General features: G+C 31.2%; 3 protein-coding genes across 3 annotated transcripts; 2 read left to right on the forward strand and 1 right to left on the reverse strand.

Annotated features, from left to right (window-relative positions):
* The first annotated feature begins 1,520 nt into the window (after positions 1-1,520).
* LOC124533580 (acyl-CoA-binding protein-like) lies at positions 1,521-5,968 on the forward strand. The gene is made up of 4 exons (XM_047108954.1): positions 1,521-1,598; positions 3,877-3,909; positions 5,400-5,514; positions 5,623-5,968. The coding sequence occupies exons 1-4, from the start codon at positions 1,536-1,538 to the stop codon at positions 5,748-5,750; spliced, it is 339 nt and encodes a 112-aa protein (XP_046964910.1). The 5' UTR covers positions 1,521-1,535; the 3' UTR covers positions 5,751-5,968.
* Positions 5,969-7,847: 1,879 nt separating this feature from the next.
* On the forward strand, positions 7,848-16,784 carry LOC124533367 (acyl-CoA-binding protein homolog). Its single transcript, XM_047108592.1, has 4 exons — positions 7,848-8,127; positions 8,346-8,390; positions 8,816-8,933; positions 16,100-16,784. Exons 2-4 carry the CDS (start codon positions 8,376-8,378, stop codon positions 16,237-16,239), a joined length of 273 nt encoding a protein of 90 aa, XP_046964548.1. The 5' UTR covers positions 7,848-8,127; positions 8,346-8,375; the 3' UTR covers positions 16,240-16,784.
* On the reverse strand, positions 16,577-25,992 carry LOC124533360 (superoxide dismutase [Cu-Zn]-like). The gene is made up of 4 exons (XM_047108585.1): positions 25,706-25,992; positions 24,216-24,278; positions 17,985-18,212; positions 16,577-17,257 (listed from the first exon to the last, which is right to left on the reverse strand). The coding sequence occupies exons 1-4, from the start codon at positions 25,880-25,882 to the stop codon at positions 17,000-17,002; spliced, it is 726 nt and encodes a 241-aa protein (XP_046964541.1). The 5' UTR covers positions 25,883-25,992; the 3' UTR covers positions 16,577-16,999.
* Between the last annotated feature and the right edge of the window lie 882 nt (positions 25,993-26,874).

Here is a 26,874-nt window from a genome sequence, read left to right on the forward strand (position 1 = left end):
GACCTCTTTGTTGGAACGAAGTTGCGTTCGCGATATGTTTTACGGTTAGTGATGATTTTATCTTAGTTCTATTAAACTTAAAACTAACTTATATACAAACATAAAGCAAACATAAAGTATAAAATTAAAAAAGTTATTTTTCTAAAGGACTCTGATAGTGAAGACGGATCTGTAATCATTTGCACACTTCATTTTTGTAACCACTAACTTGGCTAATAGAAAATAAGTTAACCTTACTTTAGTAAATAAATCATTTAACAGTAATTGAGTCTAGTGGCCGGCTTAATAGACCGTATATTATTAGAATCTGTGTTTTATACACATATTTCCACCTATTTCATATATTCTCAAAGGTGATTCAATCACGAAGATGGCGATTGTTTTCACTAATCGTGAAAGCGATCGCCTGGGTAGCTAACGCCGGCGCAGCATAATATTTTATAAATAATTTTACGGACCTGTGGTAACTACAATTTATATTAGATAACGATTGATTTGATTGATTTATACTGAGTCCAATAATAAAATATATTTAACAGATAAAGATGATAAGATTGTAATAAGTTTTATAATTCCTTGATTACTATTGATATGTATTTGACGTTATATTTGAGTGATCCAATTTTATTTTTTGACCGTTATTTGCTATAGGGTTGTCGCTTAGTATAACATAAAATAATCAAAACAGGTAATAAATAGATAAATGATAATGAAGGTTTTTGTAATACTAATTTAGTAGTAGACCTTTCCATACATAACTTAATTCGTAACTTAAGCTTTATCAATGTGGTTAATAAATAAACTGCAAATTATGTTTTCAAGGAAGAGAGGAAAAGTTCGACTGTGAGAAAATCATAAGATGTTATTTTTTATTATCATATGTATAATTTCTCAGCAAGCTTCTCAAGAGATTTTATAGATAATAATCTCTTTATAATAACTTTAACAATATCCGTTCAGTGAAAACTACATTTAATGTTATAAAGGTAATATAATACTTTGCTTGGTAGATACATACTTGTCAAAATTACTTCTGTTAAGGTAATGGATCTAAAGCCTATTCCAATCTAAGTAGGAAAAAAAGGTAAACAAACCTTCGTTTCTATTAAAATATCTTTATTTACAATATAACAATTTTAACACTACTGTTTATAAAATCCGATAACTGTTTCGTCGATGTCCAAACGCCATTTTTTTCGCAAATCCATAATAAATAATAAATATCATAGATTAAATAACAGAATCAAGTTTTCGACCAATAAACACGCGTCGATATGATGGTTTCTCCTATTTGCTTGGAATAGCGTACGTATGGATTATCCCGTTGAAATTTAAGTAATTACGTTAGTTGTAGTAAATTTAAGAAGAATATAATTTAATATGCTTATTGTCGTTATTGACAATTTAACTATGTTGACTTCTATAATAAAACAAATTACATGTAAAAATATAATTGTTTTCATTGAACAAGACATCAAATTTGACAACCCTATTGCAATCTGCAAAACCGATAAGGGCCTGGGTTTGAAAATTTAATGAGAGATCCGCCTCAAAATAATTCATTTTCTTTCTTGCTTGCGATCCGATTCTACCCCCCGGTAAGTATTACAATTACAACTAATATTTTTAATTAATACCAGTTTTATTACTGTCTCTAGTTTGTGTAATAATGTTATGGTGTGCACTACGACCAGTTGACCTCTAGCCTCATTGATCTTTAGTTCATGACGCCTGAGGTCCTAGGTCAACTCTTAGATTTGGACTAGACGATAAAATTTGTTTCAATTGCAATTCGGAGTTTGAAAGATGCTATTGTTTACATTTCCATGAGTCTGCTAGCTTCTGGTTGGATGCCCAACGAATTATGAGAGTAAGGGAATAGGCAGGGCATCTCTGTTTACTATACATTTGTACATTTATATATCTTGCTCAGTTTGCTTTGTATTCTTAGTAGTTAGAGTTGGTTATAATGGCGTTGAGTCGAGATATCCCAGTGGTTAGAACGCGTGCATCTTAACCGATGATTGCGGTTTCAAACCTTTAATTTTAATTTGTCTTAATAATTCATTTCGTGCTCAGCGGTGAAGGAAAACATCGTGAGGAAACCTGCATGTGACAAATTTCATATCAATTCTTGCACATGTGTATTCCACCAACGCGCATTGGAACAGCGTGGTGGAATATGTTCCAAACCTTCTCCTCAAAGGGAGAGGAGGCATTTAGCCCAGCAGTGGGATTTTACAGCCTGTTGTTGTTGTTGTTGTTGTGGTCTAAATTCGTTCGGAGCACATCATTGTGTACTAGTTCTTGAACAATGTTATTAAGTGAAACCGAAAAAGGTTGAAATGTCAGTTTGAATACACAAACTATGACTATCATGAATAGGGGTCTAGGGTCAACACTTGTGCATTAATTATTTTAGACTTTCATGTGTTTGTGTTTTGCAAAGATGTGTAAAGTCTGTGTATTTTTGATATGCAAATCTTAGTTTTGATATCTCGAGTGTTTTACTTAATGTACAGAGTCGGATTTGAAGGTCTGGAGGCCCCCGGGCCACAAAGCAGTGGGGGCCCTAGACAAATAGAAGCGTGAACAACCTAATAATTATATTATCATGAATTAATTACTTTTTTTATTTCAATCAGTAAGTTATGATTTATTTACTTGTATCGGTAACTTTTAAAATATAAAATAATAACATTATTATAATTTGACTATATCTCGGTATTTGTTAACTTGCTGAAAACTGTGTCCCCCACTAATGTGGAGGCCCCAGGGCCCGGGTTGCCCTCCCCTAAATACGGCCCTGTTAATGTAGTACGTAACGTTTTATTTACTTACAACTAATAAAAAATGTGTCACAAATTTATAAACAGATGTTTATTGTTTATTGATAAATAAAAATATATATTTGATGCTGTTGAGTTTTTTGTCGTTTAGCCTTGGTATTAAATGCCCTGTCAAGAGAGCCTACTTGAACATTGTACATACATATAATTTTTGGTGTTTGTTCAAGTACTGGGGTTATTTTTTTTAAATGGCATTAATTTAATCCTTCTATTTCTTCGGTATTATGAATGAGTGTTGGAAAGTGCGATAACGTCTGGTTTCCGTTACCGGCATACCGGTCAACGAACCCAAGGAATGTCCAACGCGAATACCGCAAACATTGTGCGCGTGCGCAGCTACTTCGAAGCAAACTCATTGCACCTGCTATATTTTTTTTTCACTTTATAATCTTACTTAACTCAAATCACGTTAATGGGTTTGAAAAAATATTTTTTCCAAAGGAATGCGTGTTTTGACTCCAATAAGTATACTCTATATTTTACTGCATTTATGGCGAACAGTCAGTAATGTTTTAAAAGGTATTTTATATTTCACCCACAAACACTTTATTTTAATCAAAATATATGTAATGACTTTTTTGACTAAATCTGAGAGACAGTGTCTTACCTGCATATCGATAGAAATGTTGACATAAATGAAGGCCGGAACAAAACCTATTTTGTTCCATCGTTAGGTATAAGCACAACGAACTGTAATTTTTTCTTGACTTATGAGAACACAAATTGAAATCATTTTAAATCAATAATAAATAACATTAACAATTCTCATTATACAGAAACTCAGTTATAAATAACTGTTACACACTGTTATACACATATCCAACAATTAAAATCAAGAAAGTATTTCACAAAAGGTGATTTTTGGTGCATTGGCCGTTGCCCGCGTCCTCGAAAATTATTCCAAGCACCATTTCGATATTGACCCCAAAGTTCTATGCATTAATTTCACATGCGTTGTATTATAATTATTATTAGTGAAATATTTATTTATATACCATACATTCATATTTATTTTTTTCTTTTCCAGATCTCAACACATTCCAAAATGTCTCTTGACGAGGTGAGTGTACCGGTTTGGAATACAAACTTTGCAAATAAACTAGCGTATTATAGCATTAGGAGACTAAACTAAAATAAATAAAAACCTATTTAGGTTAGGTATACGATATATTTATGTTATGAGGTATTTATGTAGCAATTGATAACAGTAGTTGTTTTTTATATTTAATTAGTAGTTTTTGCCCGCGTATGAGTGTGAAGAGGAGTACATGTGTTAGGAAGAAAAAAAACTATGTGCTATTCCAAATAAGTATCTATCGTAGTGCACAAATTTCATTCGGATCCGTTCAGCCGTTCTGGAGTGATTAAGTATCAGACATTGATCAATTCGAACTAACGCATTTATAATATTAGTAGGTAATATTTGAATAATTGCACGGCTTGTACTTATATATTATGGTCTTTTATAGAACACGTTTCAAACAATTTATGAATTTAAAATTGGCGTATAGATTCTTCGTATTAATTCTTGATGCGATTAAATATCAGTCGTTCCAATAGCTTATAGGCCTAAGCAGTCCTAGTTAGCGCTGTTATTAAATATACGTAGGTCGAAACAATTATAAAATTCACTAAATCTATTTAAGAATGTCCATGATGGATGTGACGTCTAAAAAAGGATGTATTAGACGAACGAATCGACGACTGAAAATTTTGACGCATGTAGAGTTATAAATTAAAGAAATTTAAACTTCCGAATCTTTTTAAGCGATTAGACGAGGCTTTTGCCCCGTTGTGAGGCTACTAGGACCAAAGTAGTTGTCACATGACAGTTTAAACGAAATATACAATTAATATTTTATCTTTTTGAATATGTTTCTATGCCCATATTCTAACAAACAGGTAAACTGTTAGAATATGGGTTTTTGAATAAGTCATATGAGGAAATGTCTTATAGAACGTTGGTCTTTTGACTTGCGTAATTAATACAATGTACCTATAAAATATTATAAATAATAATATATTTACTTAAATGTGGTATTACAATAATTCATTCAGTTCATATACGATATAAGAGTAACAAAATAGGTTTTATATGAAATATAATAATTATGATGTTAATTTTAATGCACTGCAACACAAAAAATGAACCTACTTAAATACAAATATAAGTAACGGTGCATTACATTTATTTTCGGACGTATTATATTATTATGATAACGTTCAAATTATCTACAGTTTTACAAGCAACGTTAAGGTGATTATTGGAATCAAACACAATCCATCATTTCTGCAAATTGCGATAAGCTATCACAGTTTATTATGAAGATCCTTTGACAGATAAATAAATACATAACCGGATGTTTGGAAAACAAGTATTTTTAATAGTAATATCAAATTAACTTTTCTGGCTAAATAATATATCAAACTATAATTACACTTTAACTAAAATTAAAAAATATTAGAAAAAAAGTATAGTTAATGATAATGTATAATGTTAATGTATTGTTTGTTGCGACTTAAAAATATATATTTTTCTTTATTTTCTAGCAATTCCAAAAAGTCGCTGCATCAGTAAGGAACTGGAAGACCAGGCCAAGCGACAACGAGAACCTCGCTCTCTACTCTCTGTACAAACAGGCTACATCCGGCGATGTTAACATTGGTACGTAGTAAAGTAAAATGGCTACTTGTAATATTTGACAAAGATAACTATTTAAAAATTAATTCTAGTGTTGCTAGTATTTAATAAAACTAAATATATTATTTTCAGCTGAGCCCAGTGAAATGATCGCCAAGGCCAAGTTCAAGGCATGGACCGGTCGCAAGGGCATCTCACAAGACGATGCCAAGAAGCAATACATTGAAATGGCCGAAAAATTACAGTCTAAATACGCTTAAACTTAATAATTATTTTGTAAGTTATTAGTTAGGTTGTGTAACGAAATGCATGAAATTCAAAATTAGAAATTCCTTCAACGTTCTCATTTTCTAATTGTTTTTACTCGAAATTTATATATTTGGAATGTTCTGTATAAACGTTTTGTAAGTTTATAAAATTATTATTAAATAATAATTTTAACTTAAAATTTGTTTCCTTAATAAACATCTTTGCGTCATCACTTGTTTTTTTTACCTGTGTACGTTACGTTATTAATTATAATTAAAATAATATCTAGTAACGTACAAGTACAAGTTGTAGAATATAAACGTTAACATTTTAAAGGAGAGAGGTGGAATGTTTTCAGAACTTGTATTCACGTGCCTTTCTTTAGAAATTCCACTTTAATTTTAAAATGTTTGAAAGAATGAGGTATCGTTACAAATCATATTTCACTGGATGTGAAATGTCTATACATGTGTGTCTATACATAATTTTTTTGACTAATTCATGAATCCGGAGCAATGGAGTTTTATAATGTCAAAAATTTAGTTTGAAATTTTATTGTCAATTTTATTCCCAACTTTTTTTTTAAATTAAAAATATTTATTCACTAAAGAAGCATCAGTCCACTTACTTATTAACTGTCAAAATTAGGTATATATATGTATGGTTCGAAAAAAAAAACCAACTCAGAGCTGAAGAGAATTAGCGAAAGGAACTCGGTGGTACATTTTTTTCTATTAATAAGTAAGTGTAAAACATTCATATTGAATTAAGATTTTTGACTTTTTGATTTGACTTTGAAACGGCTTTGAGGCAATTGTTTAATGCTCAACCAACTAGTTCAAAAATACCCATTATGAAATTAAATTTTTATCCAGAATTTTTCACGGAATATCTATTCAGGCTCGACTTTTGTACTTATCCAGGTTCTAAGTACGTACGGGCAGCCAATACACCAGGTTTGTCACAATAAGATAAAGCAGACAGAGTTTGAATAAAATAAAAAATAAAAATTGTCCTCACGGACTATCAACGCGTAGCCAGAACTACTGTGTCTGAAATGGAAAGCATAGGTCTACTGTCGTCTGTCCAATGTAAGCATAAGAATGGGCTTTTGGAAATATAGCATATCTAATTAATATATAATAATATATTATTTTGCCGCTGGGAAAAGGTAACCTATTTATTCCAAGCCGGGAATCTCTCCATAAGTTGAACCCGTATTCAATACAGGTAGCTATTCCTTCTAAAATAGGTAGGAGATGAGGCAAACAGGCTGAGCTAAGCAAGGCATCAGGTCAAAGTCGAAATTAGTAGTATATAATGATTTTTGTAAAAGTTTTTCGCTCTATGGTTCGCAAAAGCAAGTAGAATGATGGGCTCAACTAAGTCGTGAACGGTACAAGAGGGTCTCGGGTACATTATATTACAATGATTATGTAGCCCTTTCGATCTGTGTCACTGGCGGTTACCGCCGGGGTGTACTGCGTAAATTAGCCACGGCGATTGGTCGACGGCTAATAGTGTCCTACGGTTCGTGTCCGATTTATTTTTTCTGATTAATAGAATGGACCCTCTGGTGTAGCTTCTATCCTAGGGGTAGGATTAAATTTAGTATGGAATAAACAATAGTGGAGCGGAGGCCTCTTATTATTTTATTCCAAATTATTTCAATCTTTTCACAATTAAATTTCTACCTTGACAGAATTATGGATTTTTTAAATATCTATTGTAATCTCAAAAGTAAAGGCATTACTCTTTTGTGGAGACACCGAGATTGTTGTCCCGGATGCTATCCCCTAAATCGAGCGCTGCGATGCTATATATAACTACTATAAGTTTTCGGCAATGGTAAGGACCAGGGCAAGTCGCAGTTTTATTGAGTAAACAATAAAGTGGGTATTTTAGTTGAAAAAAATAATTCTAATAACTGCTCTAATAACACAAAAATGATAAAGTATAAGTTGATATTTTTACAACCATGTCCAAATTTTTTATTTATCATAATTATTATTGCTGCTAGAACCATTCAATTTCTGCACAAAACTGCAGTCACTTTTCAAAAATGACATATTTAATTCTTTAGTGACATTGACTTGGACTATTTATAAATTCTACTGTGTGACATTTTTTTAATGTTCATTATATAATAATGTAATAATAAAATTATAAATATAGTTATCGAGCACCTTTTACTAGCTACCTACAGAAATGAAACACGTCAGCTCAGTTCGACGCGACGCTATAGCAGTCAATTTAGAGAGGTCACTTTACTGTTCAAGTAGTATCAGTCATTTTCATTCGGTACCTTTACGTTTGGTTTGCTTTGCCATTTGCCTTTAGTTTTATACGAACATTCGTTGAGAGTGCTTGTTGCGCAAATTTAATTCAGTAAGTTTGTGTAGTTCATTTACTTATAATTACAGTTTTTTTTTATGCCACAACAAGTAAATGCTTTTAATTATATGTAAAGAGTTTATACATTTTCAAGTAGATTTATTTTACTTTTTTTGTGATCTTAATCATAATGTACACTGGCATGTAGGTATTTGATATTATTTATTATTACTCGGTTTTTGTAGTGTAAAGTTATTTTTTTATGATTATAGATTAAGTAACTGCCGATACACCAAGAAACCATGTCCCTCCAAGAGGTAAGTGTATTTATATTGAGTGTTGTTAAATGTATAGAGGTCTGATAGGGTTCAATTCAAAGTCACATTGGTCACAGTATGGTCTGAAGGTATATTATGAACAAATAACATTTTTATTGAGGATTTATTATACGATCTGTCACTATAATATTATACAAAATATGTTCACAAATATATTATTGATTAATAAAAAATGGTTTATGTGAATCAATTAAAAGTATCACCTATATTATATTGTTACTTACTATAATAATGCTTGTGCAAGTAAAGATAGCAATTTTTGTATTGCTTAAATTATTAAATAGAATCTTGACTAATAAGTCATCTTAGTTATTTTATATATAACCTCTTCAAGTCACAAATCACAAACTAAAAACATATTAAATTTTAGAATAAAAAAGTAATGTGATGTTTTATAATTTCAGCAATTTGACCAAGCTGCCGCTAACGTTAAGAAACTTAAGACCCTTCCCAGTGACAGTGATCTTCTAGAGCTCTACGCATACTTCAAGCAAGCGACTGTTGGAGATGCCGACCCTGCAAGTATGTACTTTTGAATGCTTTCTTTTATTTCAGCAGTGGAAGTTATAATAATCAATTCATTTAGTTCTCTTGACTATTGTTTTATTAAATTCTAGAAGCATCTTTCAAGCAATCACAATATTACATCTTAAAGATTTGTATATAAAATATTGAATTTTTATTAATTCATATATTCCATAATCTGCATTGTATACATATTCAGATACAATGGTAAGGTTGATGGGATCATGACCTTCTGAGGTAATTATCACTTGTTCATTGCTTCATCAATTTTACCATTTTTTAATTAGTATATAATTATTGTACTGCATAACATCATGCTAATAATATAATTATGACTAATACCTAGTACATGAGTCACAAAGATTTTTTTCACAAGATGTCCCGTTTATATTGCCCTTACTGCAATTTGAAAGAATTATAATCAACATATGAAGTCAATTTAATTGATTGATGATGCCTCAGTTGAAAGTGTTGCCGTTTAGTGATAGAGCTTATTATTTGTGAGTGGTACATACATAGAATTAAGCCCTGCCAATATAATTTAAAATAATATCTGTTAAAAGGGTTTATTGTTAATCTCTATTTCTTTAATTCATAATTATTATCAGTATTTTTATCAGGATACATTATGAAGTTGAGTCCTTCAAAAAAATACAAAATAACCCTTAATTGTTCAATATTAGCCAGTAGGGAATTTTGCCAACGCAGTTTCTAATACTATCCTCAGTTAATATAAAATTAGAGAGATAAATAATAATATTAGAACTCTTTTTGAAAAAAGTCATGATACAGGATTATTTAAACAAGAATATAGTTAATAATTTCACAAAAGTGAAAGTTAAATGCAATAAAACATTTTCTTTTTGCAACAGTATTATAATAAATTTATTCTTTATTTGATAAAATATTATTTGCATAGTTATGAGGCATTATTTAAACCTAATATACATAAATATTCATAAGATACTAATAAATATTTAAATCAACTTAAATCCCCTGTGTACAAATTAACAGTGACAATTAGTTTTCTTTTTAAATATCCTTGATGCAATGATGTACTATGTACAGCCAGAGTAAGAAAACCTTCGTCAGTTTTCAAATTCATTCCTTTATCGAGTCTTAAAATCATAGTACATTTTGAATCTAAACATTAAATCATTTTAACGCAATATGTCATAATCAATCAGTAAAGCAGATTAACGCTAAGACTGAGCACACGAAAATAGATCTTAAGGTGACGAACCTTTTTTTACCCCGACTGTACAATAGTTTAAGTGTCGACTTTTTCCTATTTGCGGAGTTTTTATTTAACGGGAAAACCTCTTTGTTTAGTCGCCTTGAATGTTACTTGTCAATATTTGTACGTTACGTTTTCCCTAGTTTAATGATAGAACTATTCATTTTGTTATTAGATTCATATGACTGTGCTATCATATTTACTAAAACGTGGATTTTGAGTGTCCTTCTGGTATTTCCAATCAGTGTTGGGCATTAATCAAGCAATTGTTAATTATTTTATTAATTGACTAAAAAAGTAATTGCAATTAAATTAATTACAATTAAATTAATCGCAATTACACTTTTAATTGCACCTTGCAATTAAATTAATTTGATTAACGTATGTCAATTGCAACTTACAATTAAAATAATTGCAATTAACTTTTTTAGTTGTTTTATAAAACAATTAAAACTAACAATTAACTTTATACATCAAAATGTAATTAGTAAATTTTTAGGAAAATTTAGCTATAAGTATTAGACTTCAGACGAATAAAAATGTGGTCAAAGACTCTAAGTTTTAAGCTTATTTTTTCTAAATGTCTCTTTCCACAGAAAAAAAGTGTTTATTTTTATATTATATAATATAAAGTTGCATTAATAAATATTTCTTCAGCGTAGGTATAAAACAAAAACATTTCAAGTCGTCGTTTTCGCTCAAGTCTTTATATTTTACAGCAGTATTTTTAATTGTTATTTTTAATTAAAATTAACAAAACAATTAAAAATTAATTAATTGTTAATTGTTACTAATACAGTTAACAATTAAATAATTGTTAGTTGTGATTTTCCACAATTACAATTGATTAATTGTTAACTGTAGTAGTAACAATTAACAATTAATTAATTGTTAATCTTTAATTTTAATTGCAATTAAAATTTGCCCAACACTGTTTCCAATCTTATTCACCAGAGTTCAATATTTGTATTTTTATTTCCCGTTGATGTTTTGCTGACGTCATTTAAATGAAATAATCTTTATAGTGGCTACAATTGAAATCTATAACAATGGCTACTATAATAAAGGAAGAATAGATTTAATACTTTAAAAAATAAATGACTACATTTTTTGTCGGTTATTTACGATTTGGTTGTAGAAATATATTTTAAAAATCTTTATGTAAAGTTAAAGCTGCTTGTTCGAGCCTTATTTAATAAAGTATATTTTATGTAAAAACAAATGTAAAAAATCTTTACTATACACTAATGAGTCTATTGTTACATAATGAGTAAAAAATGACGTCACGGAGTGAGTCTTAAAAATTACAATATTGCTGTAATAAGTAATGTCAAAGGTCAGAGGTATAAAACACACATTAGGGTAATGAAAAAAACAATGTTGTTAGCAACACGTGAGAAAGGGTAGTGCGACACAACTTAGATGCTGCATCGGCAGATTTAAAAAAAAATACTAACAGCCTGTAAATTACCCACTGCTGGGCTAAGGCCTTTTCTTCTATTAAGGAGAGGGTTTGGAACATATTCCACCACGCTGTTCCAATGCGGGTTGTTGGAATGCACATGTGGCAGAATTTCGATGAAATTAGACACATGCAGGTTGTCCTCACGATGTTTTCCTTTACCGCCGAGCACGAGATGAATTATAAACACAAAATAAGCACAAATATATAGTGGTGCTTGCCTGGGCTTGAACCCGAAATCATCGATTAAGACGCTCGCGTTCTAACCATCTCAGCTCAAATTCAATAAAACCGATTACTGCCGATTTACACAACCAATAACGCAAGCAATCAATAGCGACGTTTTTCGTCGCTATTGATTCTTACGTTAGTTCAACCCGAGAAAGCAAGTGCATGCAAAGCGACGTATCAAAATGACGAATTTGTTAGGTCATATGATATTCCAATTTATTACGTTTGTGTAAAGATCATATTCCAATGAGAAATAAATATTGATAATTTGGGATAAGTTGTGTCGTACTATATGAATCTAATCGATGAATGAGTGGTTAAATAATATAATCTTTTGCCAATCTTCGTGATACGCGTACTTTAAGTCTTCTAGGAATGTATTAAATGATAAAAACAATTCACAATTTTTGTTACTCTGCTTAATTACCTTGAATTATGAGCGGTAATCTTATTTTTAAATTTGGTTTTATATTCACTTTATTTTATCTTTATAAATTCACTAATAAACAATATTAATTAATATTTGTGTATCATAACTAGCTCTTTCTACATTATGGTGTGTGGTCATCACCAACCATAGACATTAGCGCTATCTATTCTAGTGGCGAGTAAGAAATATCGTTAAAGCGCTACAGTAACGGTCTAGTCAGTGCTGGGCTAAGGCCTTTTCTCCATGTGTCAGAATTTCGTTTCTTTTAGAGACGTGCAGGTTTTGTCAGGATGTTTTCCTTCACTTTCGAGCACGAGATGATTTATAAACACATGTTAAGCACATGAAAATTCAGGCGTGTTTGCCTGGGCTCGAACCCGCAATCAATAGTTAAGATGCTCGCGAACCGTCTGGGCTCTAATGCGCTACCATCGTTGGGAAGTAAAATTTTAATTTCCTTTAAATCGAAACATAACGAAACTGTTTTTTAATGCTTTAAACGTTGTTTGGGCTGACCTGATTGACGTTATATAAAAAAAATTACAACCGGCCACTCGTTCCACTGGCCAACAGTGGCGTTTTATTATTGTTCCATTTACCCGAGAACCAAGGCAAGATGAATTTGTAAATATTTCGACACCATCAACGTAAAATGTTTTTTGGCCAAAATGGTATTTTGATACTTTAATGTAAGATTATATAAGTACAACACATTCGTGAAACCTATATTATAATATTTTCTCTAATACCGAGATTTTAACTCGCCAATAGTTTTCATATTTAAACTCCCGTCCATATAGTCTTGTAAATATAACTTGAGATTATATGCGTCGTTTCAAATTAAAGTAAGACCTCGTGACGAATCGCAAAAGTGAAAAGTCTTAAGTTTTTATTTTCCCACATTTTTCCTACTATAGGGAAATTTAATTAAATGAAAAATCATTACTTTAAACATACAATCTATGCTGTGTTCCAAAATTAATCATAAGCAATGCGAAGATGAAAGTCAAAAGTCGTTTTTCTGAAAAATCACAATTTGTCATGCAGCTTAATGCGCGGGAGGTATCTATTTCGTTTCCTGTTGAGGACTTAGCTGATTATTTAATATTATTTCGCGATAACTGTCATGCTATTATCATAATGTATCGGTTTTATGGCTAGCGATAGTTAATCTGTTTTATTAATAGCTAGATTCCGATAGGGTTGGGTAATGACCGAAACTTATTTTACAGATAAATTATTAGGATTGAATGGGCGATACGGCTTGCTTTGGATTAGCTTAAATATTTATATTAAAAAGAAAGATAAATAAAAACAATTGAATTGAATTCTTTTTAAATTTAACCTTAGTTTTGAACATTCTTTATTAATATTTCAATATGAACAATTTATTGTACAAACGTTTGTTAATATACGTAACATTTTGAGATTTTGAAATCCCACATACAAAAATTCTTAACTTATTTAATTTACAGTTTACTTACTACAAATAAGTAAATAAAAAACTACCGTACGATCTCCCCAATATTTTAATTTAACATTTACTCAACATTCACGTAAATCGCTAAGAAAAATTAATATTTAGCTGTGATATTGGATATTTTTTAACATATGATTTAAAAAAATAAATACATATATAAAATCAACATTTGTACCTAGTTTCGTGACACACGGGTCGAGAAACGGCGCTTTAGCGTGTTATATTTAATTTAACATATTTTCAGTCGCTTACTTAATAATATACAATTAAAGGTCCTGTTAAACTCGCTGTCCGCGACCTCATTTCTTAATTATTGTTTATTATTTTATGATTCATACCATAAATTCATATAATGTGTATAATAAAAGAATTATTAGTAATTTAAAGAAACCTTGAAGTAAGTATAAAACGCGAAAGTAATTAATATTACTATGTTAAGTCACAGATAATAAAGTGTTTAATCAATATTGAGTGATGCTTCGTTTATTTTTTTTCATAAAATTGTTTTTGTTTGTTTGTAGCCAGTTGCCATATTCAAATATTTAAACATTATACGATCGACATGTTCTGTGCGTTTTTTTTATGGAATAGGTTGGCGGACGAGCATATGGGCCACCTGGTCACCATCACCCATAGACAATGACGCTGTAAGAAATATTAACTTTTCCCTACATTAATGCGCCACCAACTTTGGTAATTAAGATGCTATGTTCCTTGTGCCTGTAGTTACACTGGCTCACTCACCCTTCAAACCGGAATACAACAATACTGCGTACTGTTGTTTAGCGGTAGAATAACTGATGAGTGGGTGGTACCAACCCAGGCGTGCTTGCACAAAGCCCTACCACCAAGTAAAATGCGTATACTGCATACCTCTGATTATACTTACGAGTCATTACTTATTTCTTTAAATCATACACATCGATAAGCAAACCCAATAATCCATACAATGTTAAGACTACGTTAAATGGTAAATAGAATAAATAATAGATAATAAAGGTGAATAACCTCTTGTTTTAAGCACGTATTGATTTTTTTCTTTAATTTATTAAATTATTTAAATTCAAAACATTTTATGTATGTATTTAAAATTATACAAATTTGTCATAAACGATAAACATTACAATAAATGCGAAATCAACTCAATAAAACTAAAAATATTTATACTGATATGCTTTTTCGTATATCATATAACCATATTATATGATATACGCCAAAGCTAGAAAGACTTAAAAACATTATATTGTCGTAGGTTTTACGTTATTTTGCACACTCTATATCTACCACTCTTAATTAATTTCAACGAGCATCTCCAGTACTGTATACTCCGTCATATATTAAAAAGGAAACATTTTATTAGACAAAAATAATTAAATATTTCATTTATCCTTTGTGATTTTAGCTTTTATTTTGTAAGTTCTAAAATGTTTTAATATAACATACAAATCTGTTAATAATGAATGACATGAAATTGTTTTCTTTTTATAAAAAACATTACTCTTACGTAAATTCGTGGGTTTTTTTCTGATAGTAATCACTTGTGAAAATTATTGATCTAACTAAAATACTTAATTAGTGTTGCTATGAAGCATCATTTTCACATGTTCTAATTATTACGCAACGCTAATTGTTTGATATTTACCCATACATGTTAAGTGAAACGCGTGAATTGGATTCTTGTCGGCTAATTATTTTGTATAGGCTTAAAATTATCTGCTCTCAACTCCATATTAAATTCCAATTTCTAATATTGTTTGGATGAAGTGATACAAGCTATTCTATTATTTTAAATCTGAAAGAAACTCTGAAGTAATAATAGGCTATTTGACAATGCGAAAAATAAATTGTGAATTATTGTAATCAGTGTATATTATGAGTTTAAAAATGTTTATTTACTAACGAAAGTTGTAAATCATAATTAATTGTTCAAAAATCCATCAATAAAAATGCATTTTTTCAAACGTTTGCCACGTGACACAAAACGCTCCTGATTGGCCGGGCTTATGATGAAGTCACTTTCTTGTTAACCTTGCTTTTCTACTATATGTACCACAGATTAAAATACAGCAAAGTGACGTAACCGACCCCATTGCAGCGCCATATTGTCCAAGTAGCGTTTTTGCGCGCTATTTAAATATGGAATTTTTAATATGATATTTTCGGCAAATATGTACTAGAAATAAAAAAAATCAAATTTTACTGGGTTCCTTAACTTCTACTAAATAATATAAAATGGGTTTTAAAAAGCAGTCAAATAGCCTATTGAACCTAATTTGATTGATGATAATGTCATTTATAATTTGTTGTTTTTTTGTTTTTTCAGACAAGCCTGGCATGTTCGACCTTAAGGGCAAAGCTAAATTCGAGGCGTGGAGTGGTAAGAAGGGTCTCTCAAAGGAAGACGCACAGAAGGCTTACATCGCGAAGGTGGAAAGCTTAGTCGCGTCCATTGGCCTCCAATAAATTAGCTCTAAGTCAACATGACCCTATATTAATAATATGTCAATCTGTGTTGCCAACATTAATGTAATGTTGCCAGCGCTATCGACATAATATCAACGTAGTGTCGAATCATATTATTTACATTAGTTGGTTTTAGAAATATTTTTTAGCATTATCTGTGCAATAAAATTATACTTTTAAGTTTTTGAACTGTTAAGCACAAATAAACATGAAATCCATATTCTTCCTTTACAAAAGCATTTATAAACTATATTTTTAATAGTATTTTTTAGATCTATTAAATTTTATTAATAATGTTTTGCTAAAATTAGATTTTTTAAAGTGTCATTACTTTTTCATCTGTGTAAATGACAAACAGTTGTCTAAATCGTGTCCATTTTTCGGGAGTAATTCCGAAACTATCATTATTTATTTATGTCTACATCACAACGTTAAGGCTACCTTTGGAACGCGATAAGGTGCTCTTTAAATTTTTTTATTGTTACCAATATGGTAACATTTTGTTATTATTTTTATATTGGCTTGAAATAAATCAGTAAAAAGTATGGGTTTTTATTTATATTTTTAATAAAAGGTGTATTCAAATTAACATTAATACCAGATATATACACGATAATTCCTTAAAACAATAAATTAAATAGATATTTATAATGTGTCAATCTAATTTAAATTTATTGTTTTTTCTTTGTATAATAAATCTATTCCCTAATTTATACAAAATATAAAAAAAGGACATTGGCATTCAGAATTTTTTTATGGGTTAGTTCAAATAGCCAATAATTCCGCAAGCAATAGCTGGCCCAGAAGTGCCAGTCAGAGCGCTGTCTTCCGTGCCGGCTCGGCCGTAATCATCTTCACTTTTTGATATGGCGATCGATCTGCCAACCACTGAGCGTGGACCAGCTAAGGAGATCAAGTGGTCCACGATTTTGACCTGGAGTGTTTCTCCTTCTTCCGCCTTAATGTTGCCGAGGTCGCCGACGTGACGAATTTGATCGCGTGGTCCGCCATGACGACCCTTGGGAAACAAGTGCTCAAATTAATTTGCGCCTTAATTATTGTTATGTAATACCCCGAGTATTCCTCCGAAATTTATTAAGGATTGCCGTAGCAGCTGCTTTTATAAAGTTTTGTAGACCATCGTAGAACCGGGTACACCTTATATGATACGTAGCTTTGGCGCCCCATCACAAAATTAGATACTTATCCTTCTTACCTCTGATCATACCGTACTTCCTACTTCCACAATAAAAATGTTTGTGAAATCGTTTTTTTTAAATAATCATGTTTATAGAAATTCTGCCACATGTGTATTCCACTAATAAAACCTACTAAAATCTCTCTCCCACCGCTGCGCTAATGCCTCTTCTCACAGGGAGAGGAAGCCTTAGCACAGCAGTGTGAAATTTATAGGCTGTTGTTGTGGTTCTTGCTACCAACACTACTTAACTACTGAATAGATTATAATATAACTAGTTTGAAAACGGAATAATAAGTTTTTCGTATTTATTAAGATCTACATTTATGTAGGTTCTACACTATCTTATTCCTAGTAAGTTGAGTCTCATATATATTATATTTAGGTATTTCCGAATTGTTTACTGCAAGGGGCATCTGACACAACGTACTCAAATATATTAACTGGCGTACGATATATGTTTTTAACTAAACAGATAAAAGTGATCTAATAGATAACACTTTTATTAAATAGTTAGATACATTCCTGGTGGGAGGAAATTACTCACATAGTAAGCTATGAAGTGTGGCCCGATTTCTTGGCAATTGTCTTTTATAGATCCAGCTTGATGCACATGGAGTCCGTGTAGACCAGGCGAGAGGCCGGTCACATTTCCCTCGATCGTCACCGGACCGTTGGGTAAGATTTGAGTGAATATCAACTCGCCTCCTACTCCTGACTCCTCATCAGCTTGTAATTGCGCAATAGCCCGTAGACCAGGTGCTGGCTGTGGCCCCTGTAATAAAGATAGAAAACTTGTTATTATATATATCAGCTTACGTGGCCTACGCTCAGTGGTCAGCAGATCTATCGCCATATCAAAAAGTGAAGATGATTACGGCCAAGCCGCCAAAGCATACAGAGTACTAGGGTTCGTGTTGAGGATATCCAAGGAATTTAGGCATATGTCAAACCTTATGCTTTTATATAAAACACTTGTTAGAACTTAATTGAATATGCCTCAGTTGTTTGGAATCCTCAATACGAAACCTATATAGAAAAAATAAATAAAGTCCATTATTTATTTAAAAAACACTTAAAATATAGAACCTCTGGTAATAATATAACTATGAAGCAACTGCCACTGCCTTGTAATAGAAGGATCGAAAGAGATCAAATGTTATTATACAAGATACTGAACAATAGAATCGACTCCAGTTACCTTCTCTCTAGACTGGATCTTAACTGTCCAAGATTAAATTCTCGAACTAAACCTATTTTTAACATACTGTATACCCGCACTAAATTTGCAGGAAATGTTTTTATTATTAGAAGTGCAAAACAACATAACAAGATGTTCTTTAAATTGGATATGTTTCATCTCTCTCTCCGTCAATTTAAATCTGCTGTAAAATATTTATTAAATGAACCTAAATGATATCTAACATACCTAACTATATATTGCAATCATTTTTAATTTAAAGTTTTAATTTAATATTTATAATGATAATGTATAATTTATAATAGTAACTTTTAATATGCTTTCTACACTCTGAAAATTATTTATGAATTAATTGTCATAGGAAACTGTTTTGGTTTAAGGATTAATTATGTACAACATCTCGAGTCGAGATGGCCCAGTGGTTAGAACGCGTGCATCTTAACCGATGATTGCGGGTTCAAACCCAGGCAAGCACCGCTGATTCATGTGCTTAATTTGTCTTTATAATTCATCTCGTGCTCAGTGGTGAAGGAAAACATCGTGAGGAAACCTGAATGTGACAAATTTCATAGAAATTCTGCCACATGTGCATTCCACCAACCCGCATTTGAACAGCGTGGTGGAATATGTTCCAAATCTTCTTTTAATTAATTAATAAGGGAATTTACAGGTTGTTGTTGTTGTTGATGTACAACATTTATAATTATTAATAGCACTGTATATTTCCAAAATATAAATAAATATACTTATAGTCTGACGACCTCCATGGTCGAGTGGTGGGTACACCTGTTTTCATGGGTACGCCACTCTGAGGTTCCGGGTTCGATTCCCGGCCGAGTCGATGTAGATTACCATTAGTTTTCTATGTTGTCTTGGGTCTGGGTGTTCGTGGTACCGTCGTTACTTCTGATTTCCATAACACATGTGCTTCAGCTACTTACATTGGGATCAGAGTAATTTATGTGATGTTGTCTCATATTTATTAAAAAAATAAAAAAAAATAAACCAATCCTTTCGAAAACAAGTTCAATATTTAAGTAAGAATATATTGGTTAATGGAAGTTTGCACAATAAGTTTATGCTATAAGTTAATAAATAGTAAATTTTTAAATCAATTGTTTAATCGTAACGTAATATTTGAATGTAATTTAATGCAAAATTCGTATGCATTAAAAGATTTTCTCGCGAGATACTACTTATGATTAGTATCAAGCGTGATACTAGCTGTATACTTTGGTTTCATGTCAAATATGACGTTTTAAATAATGTGAATAGAAGATGGTTCCAAAAATAGGAACACGGGTACAACAATGATCATACATACATAAAATATTAATGTAAAACATTTAAATAGTAATTTATTGCCCTCTTGCGAGTTACTATAGAAGTAGATAATGTGCTATATGCTACTTATGTGCTGAAAAAATTTTTTTTGTATTGTATATTGCCTTTTAATTAAATAGAAACGGTCTGAAATACATAATTGTCTATGATAAATAGTCTGTGTTTGTCTATAGCTGGTATTTACTTGAGCGTAGATCACACCTATTCCTTCAATATCGAGAACAAATAGTCGCATATATAAAAATAACATCGCTTTTCATTACAAACAATTAGTGAAAACACACTAGAATTCTATTATAGAAGTATTAATTACTTTAAAATGAATTAATTCATATAAAGTTTTAAAATTAAATAAAGATAAAGCTTTTTATGATATGTAGATAGACTCACAATAGGTTAAACTACGAGTAAACTGTTATTAAAATCACTTTGTTAATTATATAAGTCTGCAAGTAAAAGGAATTTAATTGTTAAGATTATAATTAGTGACTATCAACATGGTCATCACGATTTAACGTGTATCATATGAGTCCTTGACACGGCATTGCATCTCAGGAAAGACGACGTGATTACTCACGCGATGCTTATCTTTGAAATTAATTCTTATTAAATCAAAATAAATATATTTCAATAATGATTTTTATAACTGGATTACATTTAACGTAACGATACCACCGATTTGATATTAAGACTTTTAGTGACATATTACTAAGTCATAAAAAAGAAGTAAAATTGTCTATGTTTTAATCTCATTGTCAAACAAACGACAAAAACAACAGCCTGTAAATTCCCCACTGCTGAGAAGGTTTGGAACATATTCCAACACGCTGTTCTGATGCGGGTTGGTGGAAATCTCATTGTCTTTGAATGGTTATTCTATTAGGTGTATTACTGTATTTTATTTTAGGATAATCTAAAGCATTCTCCGATTTGTGTGATTGTACAATGGCGATTTTTAATAGGTACATATCAATAGTTTAAACATAATCAAATCAAATCAAATCAATTTATTCAAGTAAACTTCACAAAGAAGCGTTTTTGAATCGTCAATAATGAAAATAATACTACCACCGTTTCGGAAAGCAGCTTCTAGCGAGAAGAAACGGCAAGAAACTCACATTTCACTGTTCATCGTAGGTTAAAGGCTAGAGATAATTTAAATCCTTTAACAAAGCAACACAGGAAGACAATCTTATTACAGACGAACAAATTAAGCTGACATTCTCGCAAATCATCGTAGCGTACTTAACAATAGTGCAAAAATGTTATAATTTATTTCGATGCCCTCGAGCGTTGCAATTCCTGTTTGCATTTTTTTAAAAGCAATTATCAGATACCACTCCCACAACAAAAAACCACATAAGTATGAATGGTATGTCAGCTTACAATATAGGACTGACAAAAAGTGTACATTTTGTTGAATAAACATTTGAGTATACTTTTGCCAGATTACATAATATATTCATATAAATATATTGTCATCAATACAATTCTGTTATAGATGATCAACGTTTTTCTTATTAGGTTTTTCCTTCAAAAAATTCGCATGTATGAAATTAAGGCTGTTTACATAGTAATAAAGCACATAAAGTCTTCATATTGAATTGTGGGAGATTTATGGTCTATGATATTGTAATTGAAACAGAACAAAACCAAATGAACAACATTTTAAATCGAATTGACGTGATTTGATTGGTCGAGAGCTAGAATAATAATCTATGATATTCATTAGAGATTAACGTAAAAAGAGTTTTGAAAGACGGTGCTTTTATAGGCACTTTGGAAGTAAAATTAAAGTGGATTATTTTTAAAATAATATTAATTAAGTACTTAATTATCAAATTAGGTATATGGAATACGTAAATATATTGTTTGTTTATCCTTATCTTTTCTTTGATTAGCATTGGCTATACCTGTGCTTGTGCAAGTTAGATTATATTGGTTACGTTAGTCCAAGAAAGAGAGTGCCGTGGTTGAAAGCATTCAGTACAATATTCACAAAATAATATTCTTACATCACATAAAATTAACAGCCTGTATATTTTCCAGTGCTGGGTTAAGGCCTCTTCTCCCTTTGAGGAGAAGGCTTGGAGGATCTTCTACCACGCTGCTCCAATGTGGATACACATGTGGCATAATTTCTTATGAAATTAGACACATGCAGGTTTCCTCACGATGTTTTTCTTCACTAATACGAGATGAATTATAAATAAAAATTAAGCACATGAAAATTCAGTGGTGCTTGCTTGGGCTTGTACCCGCAATCATCGGATAAGACGGAGTGCTCTAAACACTTGGCCATCTCGACTCATAAAACTATATACTAAATAATAAAAATAAACATATATACTTAAGCCAAAATAGTACTAACATAAAATAAACAAACTATAATTACAATAACAAATAAATATATATTTAAAATGCTTTAAATATATAAATCCTTAATTAACGCATATCAATTACATCGCGGAAGCTCCAACACTCGGAACAGCTCTAATGAAGGAAGTTTTTGTATCACGATTGTTTTTAATAATCAAATAATTAAATTTAATCTATGGTCATATAAGTTATTAAGCGTCATTAAAATTCACAAAAATAATTGTTGTGGTATAACAACAATATGACTTGTCATTTGGTACAGATAGTGGGTTCCATTTCGACAGTGGCTTAGCGTGGTGGGGGCAGAGGGGGGCCATGGCCCCGGGCGCCATATGAAAGGGGGCGGCAGATACGGAACATAATGATATTATTGCATTACATGATTAAGAAAAAACATACATAAATCTAAATCATGTTCACGATATGTTAAATACCGAAAACGAACCGCGAGTGAAACCTAGCTCTTCTGCCATTTGAAAATGAGATAGGTACATTTAGATATTGACGATTGTGTAAAAGATTTTGCTCTAAAAAACACGAAGGTTACATTTTAATTTTTTTCTTTAATTAATAGTAACAAAAAATTTTAATAATATTAGAAACCTTGTAATCCTTAGGCTCTTTAATGTAATATTTAAAATTTTAAATAAGATGTAATTAAAATAGGGGACGGCAGATTTCTGGTCGGCAGCGAAAAACCTCGCTGCGCCACTGAAACTCGAGCAAGCATTACTGAGTATTCGTGGAGTGATGGAATAACCTCCAAGTCATTTAACCCAAAGGAGGTTCTTTGCCTAGTTATGGGGCATGTTACTTTAGAAAATATAACTATTAATCACTGTTTACTAAAAACGGAGTTTTAACAAGTAATATATTTTATTAAACATTATTTTATATTGCTTTTAAAATTGTCTGTCTGAAATTGTTGTCTATTAAAAAAAAACATGCGTCTATGCTTATGAAAGCGTCATCAATCAATTTGTTATGTCTGACTATCAAGGTACAGCTAAAACTATAAGTTATAGATTATTGAAAAATGTATGGGATTACTTTATACCGTAAACATGCGCTATGAAAGAATTTTGAACACATTTCAGGAAATTTCGACCAACCCGGGACGCGCGGCTAGTATACATACATATATGACGTCAGAGGGTTCTCTATGGTCGTGTAGAGTTTGATGTAATGGGCATATAACGGCCTAAAACTAAAATGAGTAAATCTACATGAGCTAGTCACGTTTAAGTAATTATGTAATTGTTACTTTATTTTTTATCTTCGATCCGAATTGTTAATCACCTGTATTATATATATTTATATAATCTAGCTCACGTTTTACATATTCTATTTAAAGTTAAGCATTTCCTAAAATAAACCTTGATATTTTGACAATTTAAGCATTAAGAAGATCTACGTCCAACTAATACACATATCCCTATCACTACTAATAGGTCTGCCTGATTGGTTAAGCGCATTGCATGCTTCAGATATTTTACCAACAAACAACAATACTTCGAATTGTTGTGTTCCGGTTTGAAGGTAGAGCTTGTGCATAGCCCCAAGGGACGGAAAATTTTAGTTTCCAAGGTTCCATTAGCGATGAAAGAAAAGTTTATAGGTTAAAATTTCTTACAGTGACACTATCTACGTGTGGTGGCGACCACCTACCATTAGGGCCATGTTAAGGTAATGGCCGGTTGTCCAGCCTGTCAGAATAGTAACCCTGATAAGACTATTATTAAAACCTAAAGTTAACCGTGACTTACATCGAAGATATAAGTACTTATTTCCAATGTCAACTTTGTATGTGTTAGTATTGTATATATAATAAATATGTGTACATCTAATACTTACAACAGCAAATTCTATTTGTTTATCAGACCGTTCGCTTCCAAGAGGAAAAGAGGAGCCGAGTTCCTGAAAAATAAACCAAACACGTAAATATAATTTTATTGTATCTTTTGTAACTCTGGCAGTGTTCGGCTGAGAATCGACCGACCAGTTCATTTCGACTAAGGTGACCAAATACGCTGTGTAAATAATATATAATACTATTATACACGTTATATAATCTACCTATATTATTATCAATATATATAAACTGTTCAGTTACTGAGTGACTGACAGACATGTAGGTATGCCTTAAGTGTCCCAGAGGTGCGCTAAGAAGGGATTTTTCAAAATTCCCACGGGATAGGGAATAAATGGGATTTATATTTTCGAACCAAAGTAGCTCTGTCTCCGTAACAATAATTATTAGGGGTTTCAAATTAGCATGCAAGTAGGTTATAACAACAACTAAAAACTATTTTTAGGATATTTCAGAATTCCCAAGAGATATATGGGACTATTGACCTATAAATGTGAAATTAACTAAATCGAAGCCACTCCACCGAATTTGATGCAATTTGGTACAAAGCAAGCTGCTCTCCAAAGAAGAACAAAGACTACTTTTTATAATTAACAGCTGAAGATCAACCCCAGAAAGGACAGCTAGTGGTTTACAATTAAATAATTCTCTAAACCCATATTAATACGCACATTAATACTACCAAATCCGATCTAAACAACAAATAAAAATACTCCCATTTAGAATATAATATAAAGATATATTTAGAAATTCTGACTCGCAACGTAACATTAACTGACCAAATTTAAGTGTTTCCGCGGCGAACCTGACTGAAACACTGTCATTACAGGCAAATGCAGTTATTATTAAAATGTAACTTAACTTTTTATTTTAAGAAGACGAAATCAAACAAAAAACGGACGGATATCGCTAATGATCAGATAAAAAAACGTGCAATGAACTCTTACAGAAACCTACTGCAAAATTTGACATATCACTCACTACGAGCGTAATTATATTCAATTATTTGACGTTAAATTAAAAATAATATAAGATTGCAGCTTCCCGTTTGTTCATAACAATATTGTAAGTAATATATTTGGTTTATTCTTCCAAATTTCGATTAAAATCGCTCCAGATATAATCAAATATCGAAAACAAAATATACTTTATTCAAGTAGGCTTTTACAAGGACTTTTGAATCGTCATTTAACAACTATATTAAGTGAAGCTATCACCGGTTCGGACAGTAGATTCTACTGAGATGAACCAGCAAGAAACTCAGTAGTTTCTTTTGTCAAAGTCATGTTAGTTAAATTCTATTATATATGTATGTAATATATCCTGCCTGGAAGTCGACAAATATATAGTTATGGTATACATTGGGTTAAAAGCGAGGAGAAATTCAACCTAATATAGAAGCGAAGAGCATGGTCACCGTGCCAGGTATTTGCCAAAGACGTAACATATAAAATAAAATAATTTGTTAACTTACATACAAATAAGGTTCCATGAACACTTCATAAATGTTACTTTGGTAGTCTTCGATTGCAGGTATCGCTTTGATCAACAAGTTTCTGCCATATCCAGGAACGCCTTGAAAACTTTTGCCATTAAGGACCGTCACGAGCCACAAAAATTGGCCAAAAAATATATGCAACCTTAAATGCATTTCGAAAAAAAAAACTAATTTGGAATAGTACGCGCGCTTTTTAAAAATGGAACAGATTTGATTTCGGTAGGCGTCTTGGCTTTGCAAATGGCTGACTGTCAATGATTGTTGTACTGAGTAGAGGTGGTAAGAGATGTTTTTTCTTGTATATTTTAATGAATGTATATGAAGATGGTTTGTCATTAGGTCTTCGTGAGCAGCCAAGGTCTCGTGATTGAGGAGCGTGACGTGTTAAACGTTTAGATACGCCATTGTCGAACTGGAAGTTGGCAGTTAATTCGTGCATATTTTAGAAAAAAATGATGTTATATTAACTTATAATTACAGTGTTAATTTTGTTTAGAACTTTGCAGGATAAGCATACCTTTCTGTTTAAGTTGCAACTTTAACTAATATATAATATGTATTGGATTTATGTTGCATTTTTCAACTTGAACTTTTTACTTAAACACCGTAGTCTTCTTGTACGGAGAAAAGCGTAAGGCATTTACGTCTTCATCTTTTTGAATGATAATAAGAAAAATCAATGTTTGAATAAAATATGCCTAGAAGGGTATGACCTTTATTTGATTAGTTGAGTCTAGTTAAAACATAGTGTTAACTAAACTCGACTAAACGTGTTTATTTCTCGAAATAAATTATAGACAATATGGAATTAAAAATAATCTTAATCGATATTAAAAACAAAAACTTGATTCGTGTATAAGTATTCGTTATGGTTATAATTATATAATAATTGTTTGAATATATTAATATTAAAATTGTTATTTTAAAGTCTTTTTTATTTAAAAGCAATACCTATGGTTAGTTGTGAACTATTAAATGGTTCCACGCTTAACTTCAAAGAACTTGCGTCACTTACCCTGTTAACATGCAAAATTTAATTAATCAATTTAAAAAAATTAGTTTACACTTTATGACAATTCGTAATTGTCAAAACTTAAGAAGCATTGCCTGATCCCATATACTGTTTTCTTGCCCCAAACTCCTCC

The sequence above is a fragment of the Vanessa cardui genome, chromosome 11 (genome assembly GCF_905220365.1).
Source record: "Vanessa cardui chromosome 11, ilVanCard2.1, whole genome shotgun sequence".
Taxonomy (NCBI): domain Eukaryota; kingdom Metazoa; phylum Arthropoda; class Insecta; order Lepidoptera; family Nymphalidae; genus Vanessa; species Vanessa cardui.

Excerpts from the sequence above, each read along its gene's own strand:
- LOC124533360 (XM_047108585.1), bottom strand. The coding sequence starts at position 25,882 with ATGCATTTAAGGTTGCATATATTTTTTGGCCAATTTTTGTGGCTCGTG. Across the intron at positions 24,279-25,705 it reads TCATGGAACCTTATTTGTAT|GAACTCGGCTCCTCTTTTCC; the intron begins GTAAGTTAACAA and ends TTTATTTTTCAG. Across the intron at positions 18,213-24,215 it reads AACAAATAGAATTTGCTGTT|GGGCCACAGCCAGCACCTGG; the intron begins GTAAGTATTAGA and ends TCTTTATTACAG.
- LOC124533367 (XM_047108592.1), top strand. Across the intron at positions 8,934-16,099 it reads TGGAGATGCCGACCCTGCAA|ACAAGCCTGGCATGTTCGAC; the intron begins GTATGTACTTTT and ends TTGTTTTTTCAG.
- LOC124533580 (XM_047108954.1), top strand. The coding sequence starts at position 1,536 with ATGAGAGATCCGCCTCAAAATAATTCATTTTCTTTCTTGCTTGCGATC. Across the intron at positions 1,599-3,876 it reads CGATCCGATTCTACCCCCCG|ATCTCAACACATTCCAAAAT; the intron begins GTAAGTATTACA and ends TTTCTTTTCCAG. Across the intron at positions 5,515-5,622 it reads ATCCGGCGATGTTAACATTG|CTGAGCCCAGTGAAATGATC; the intron begins GTACGTAGTAAA and ends TATTATTTTCAG.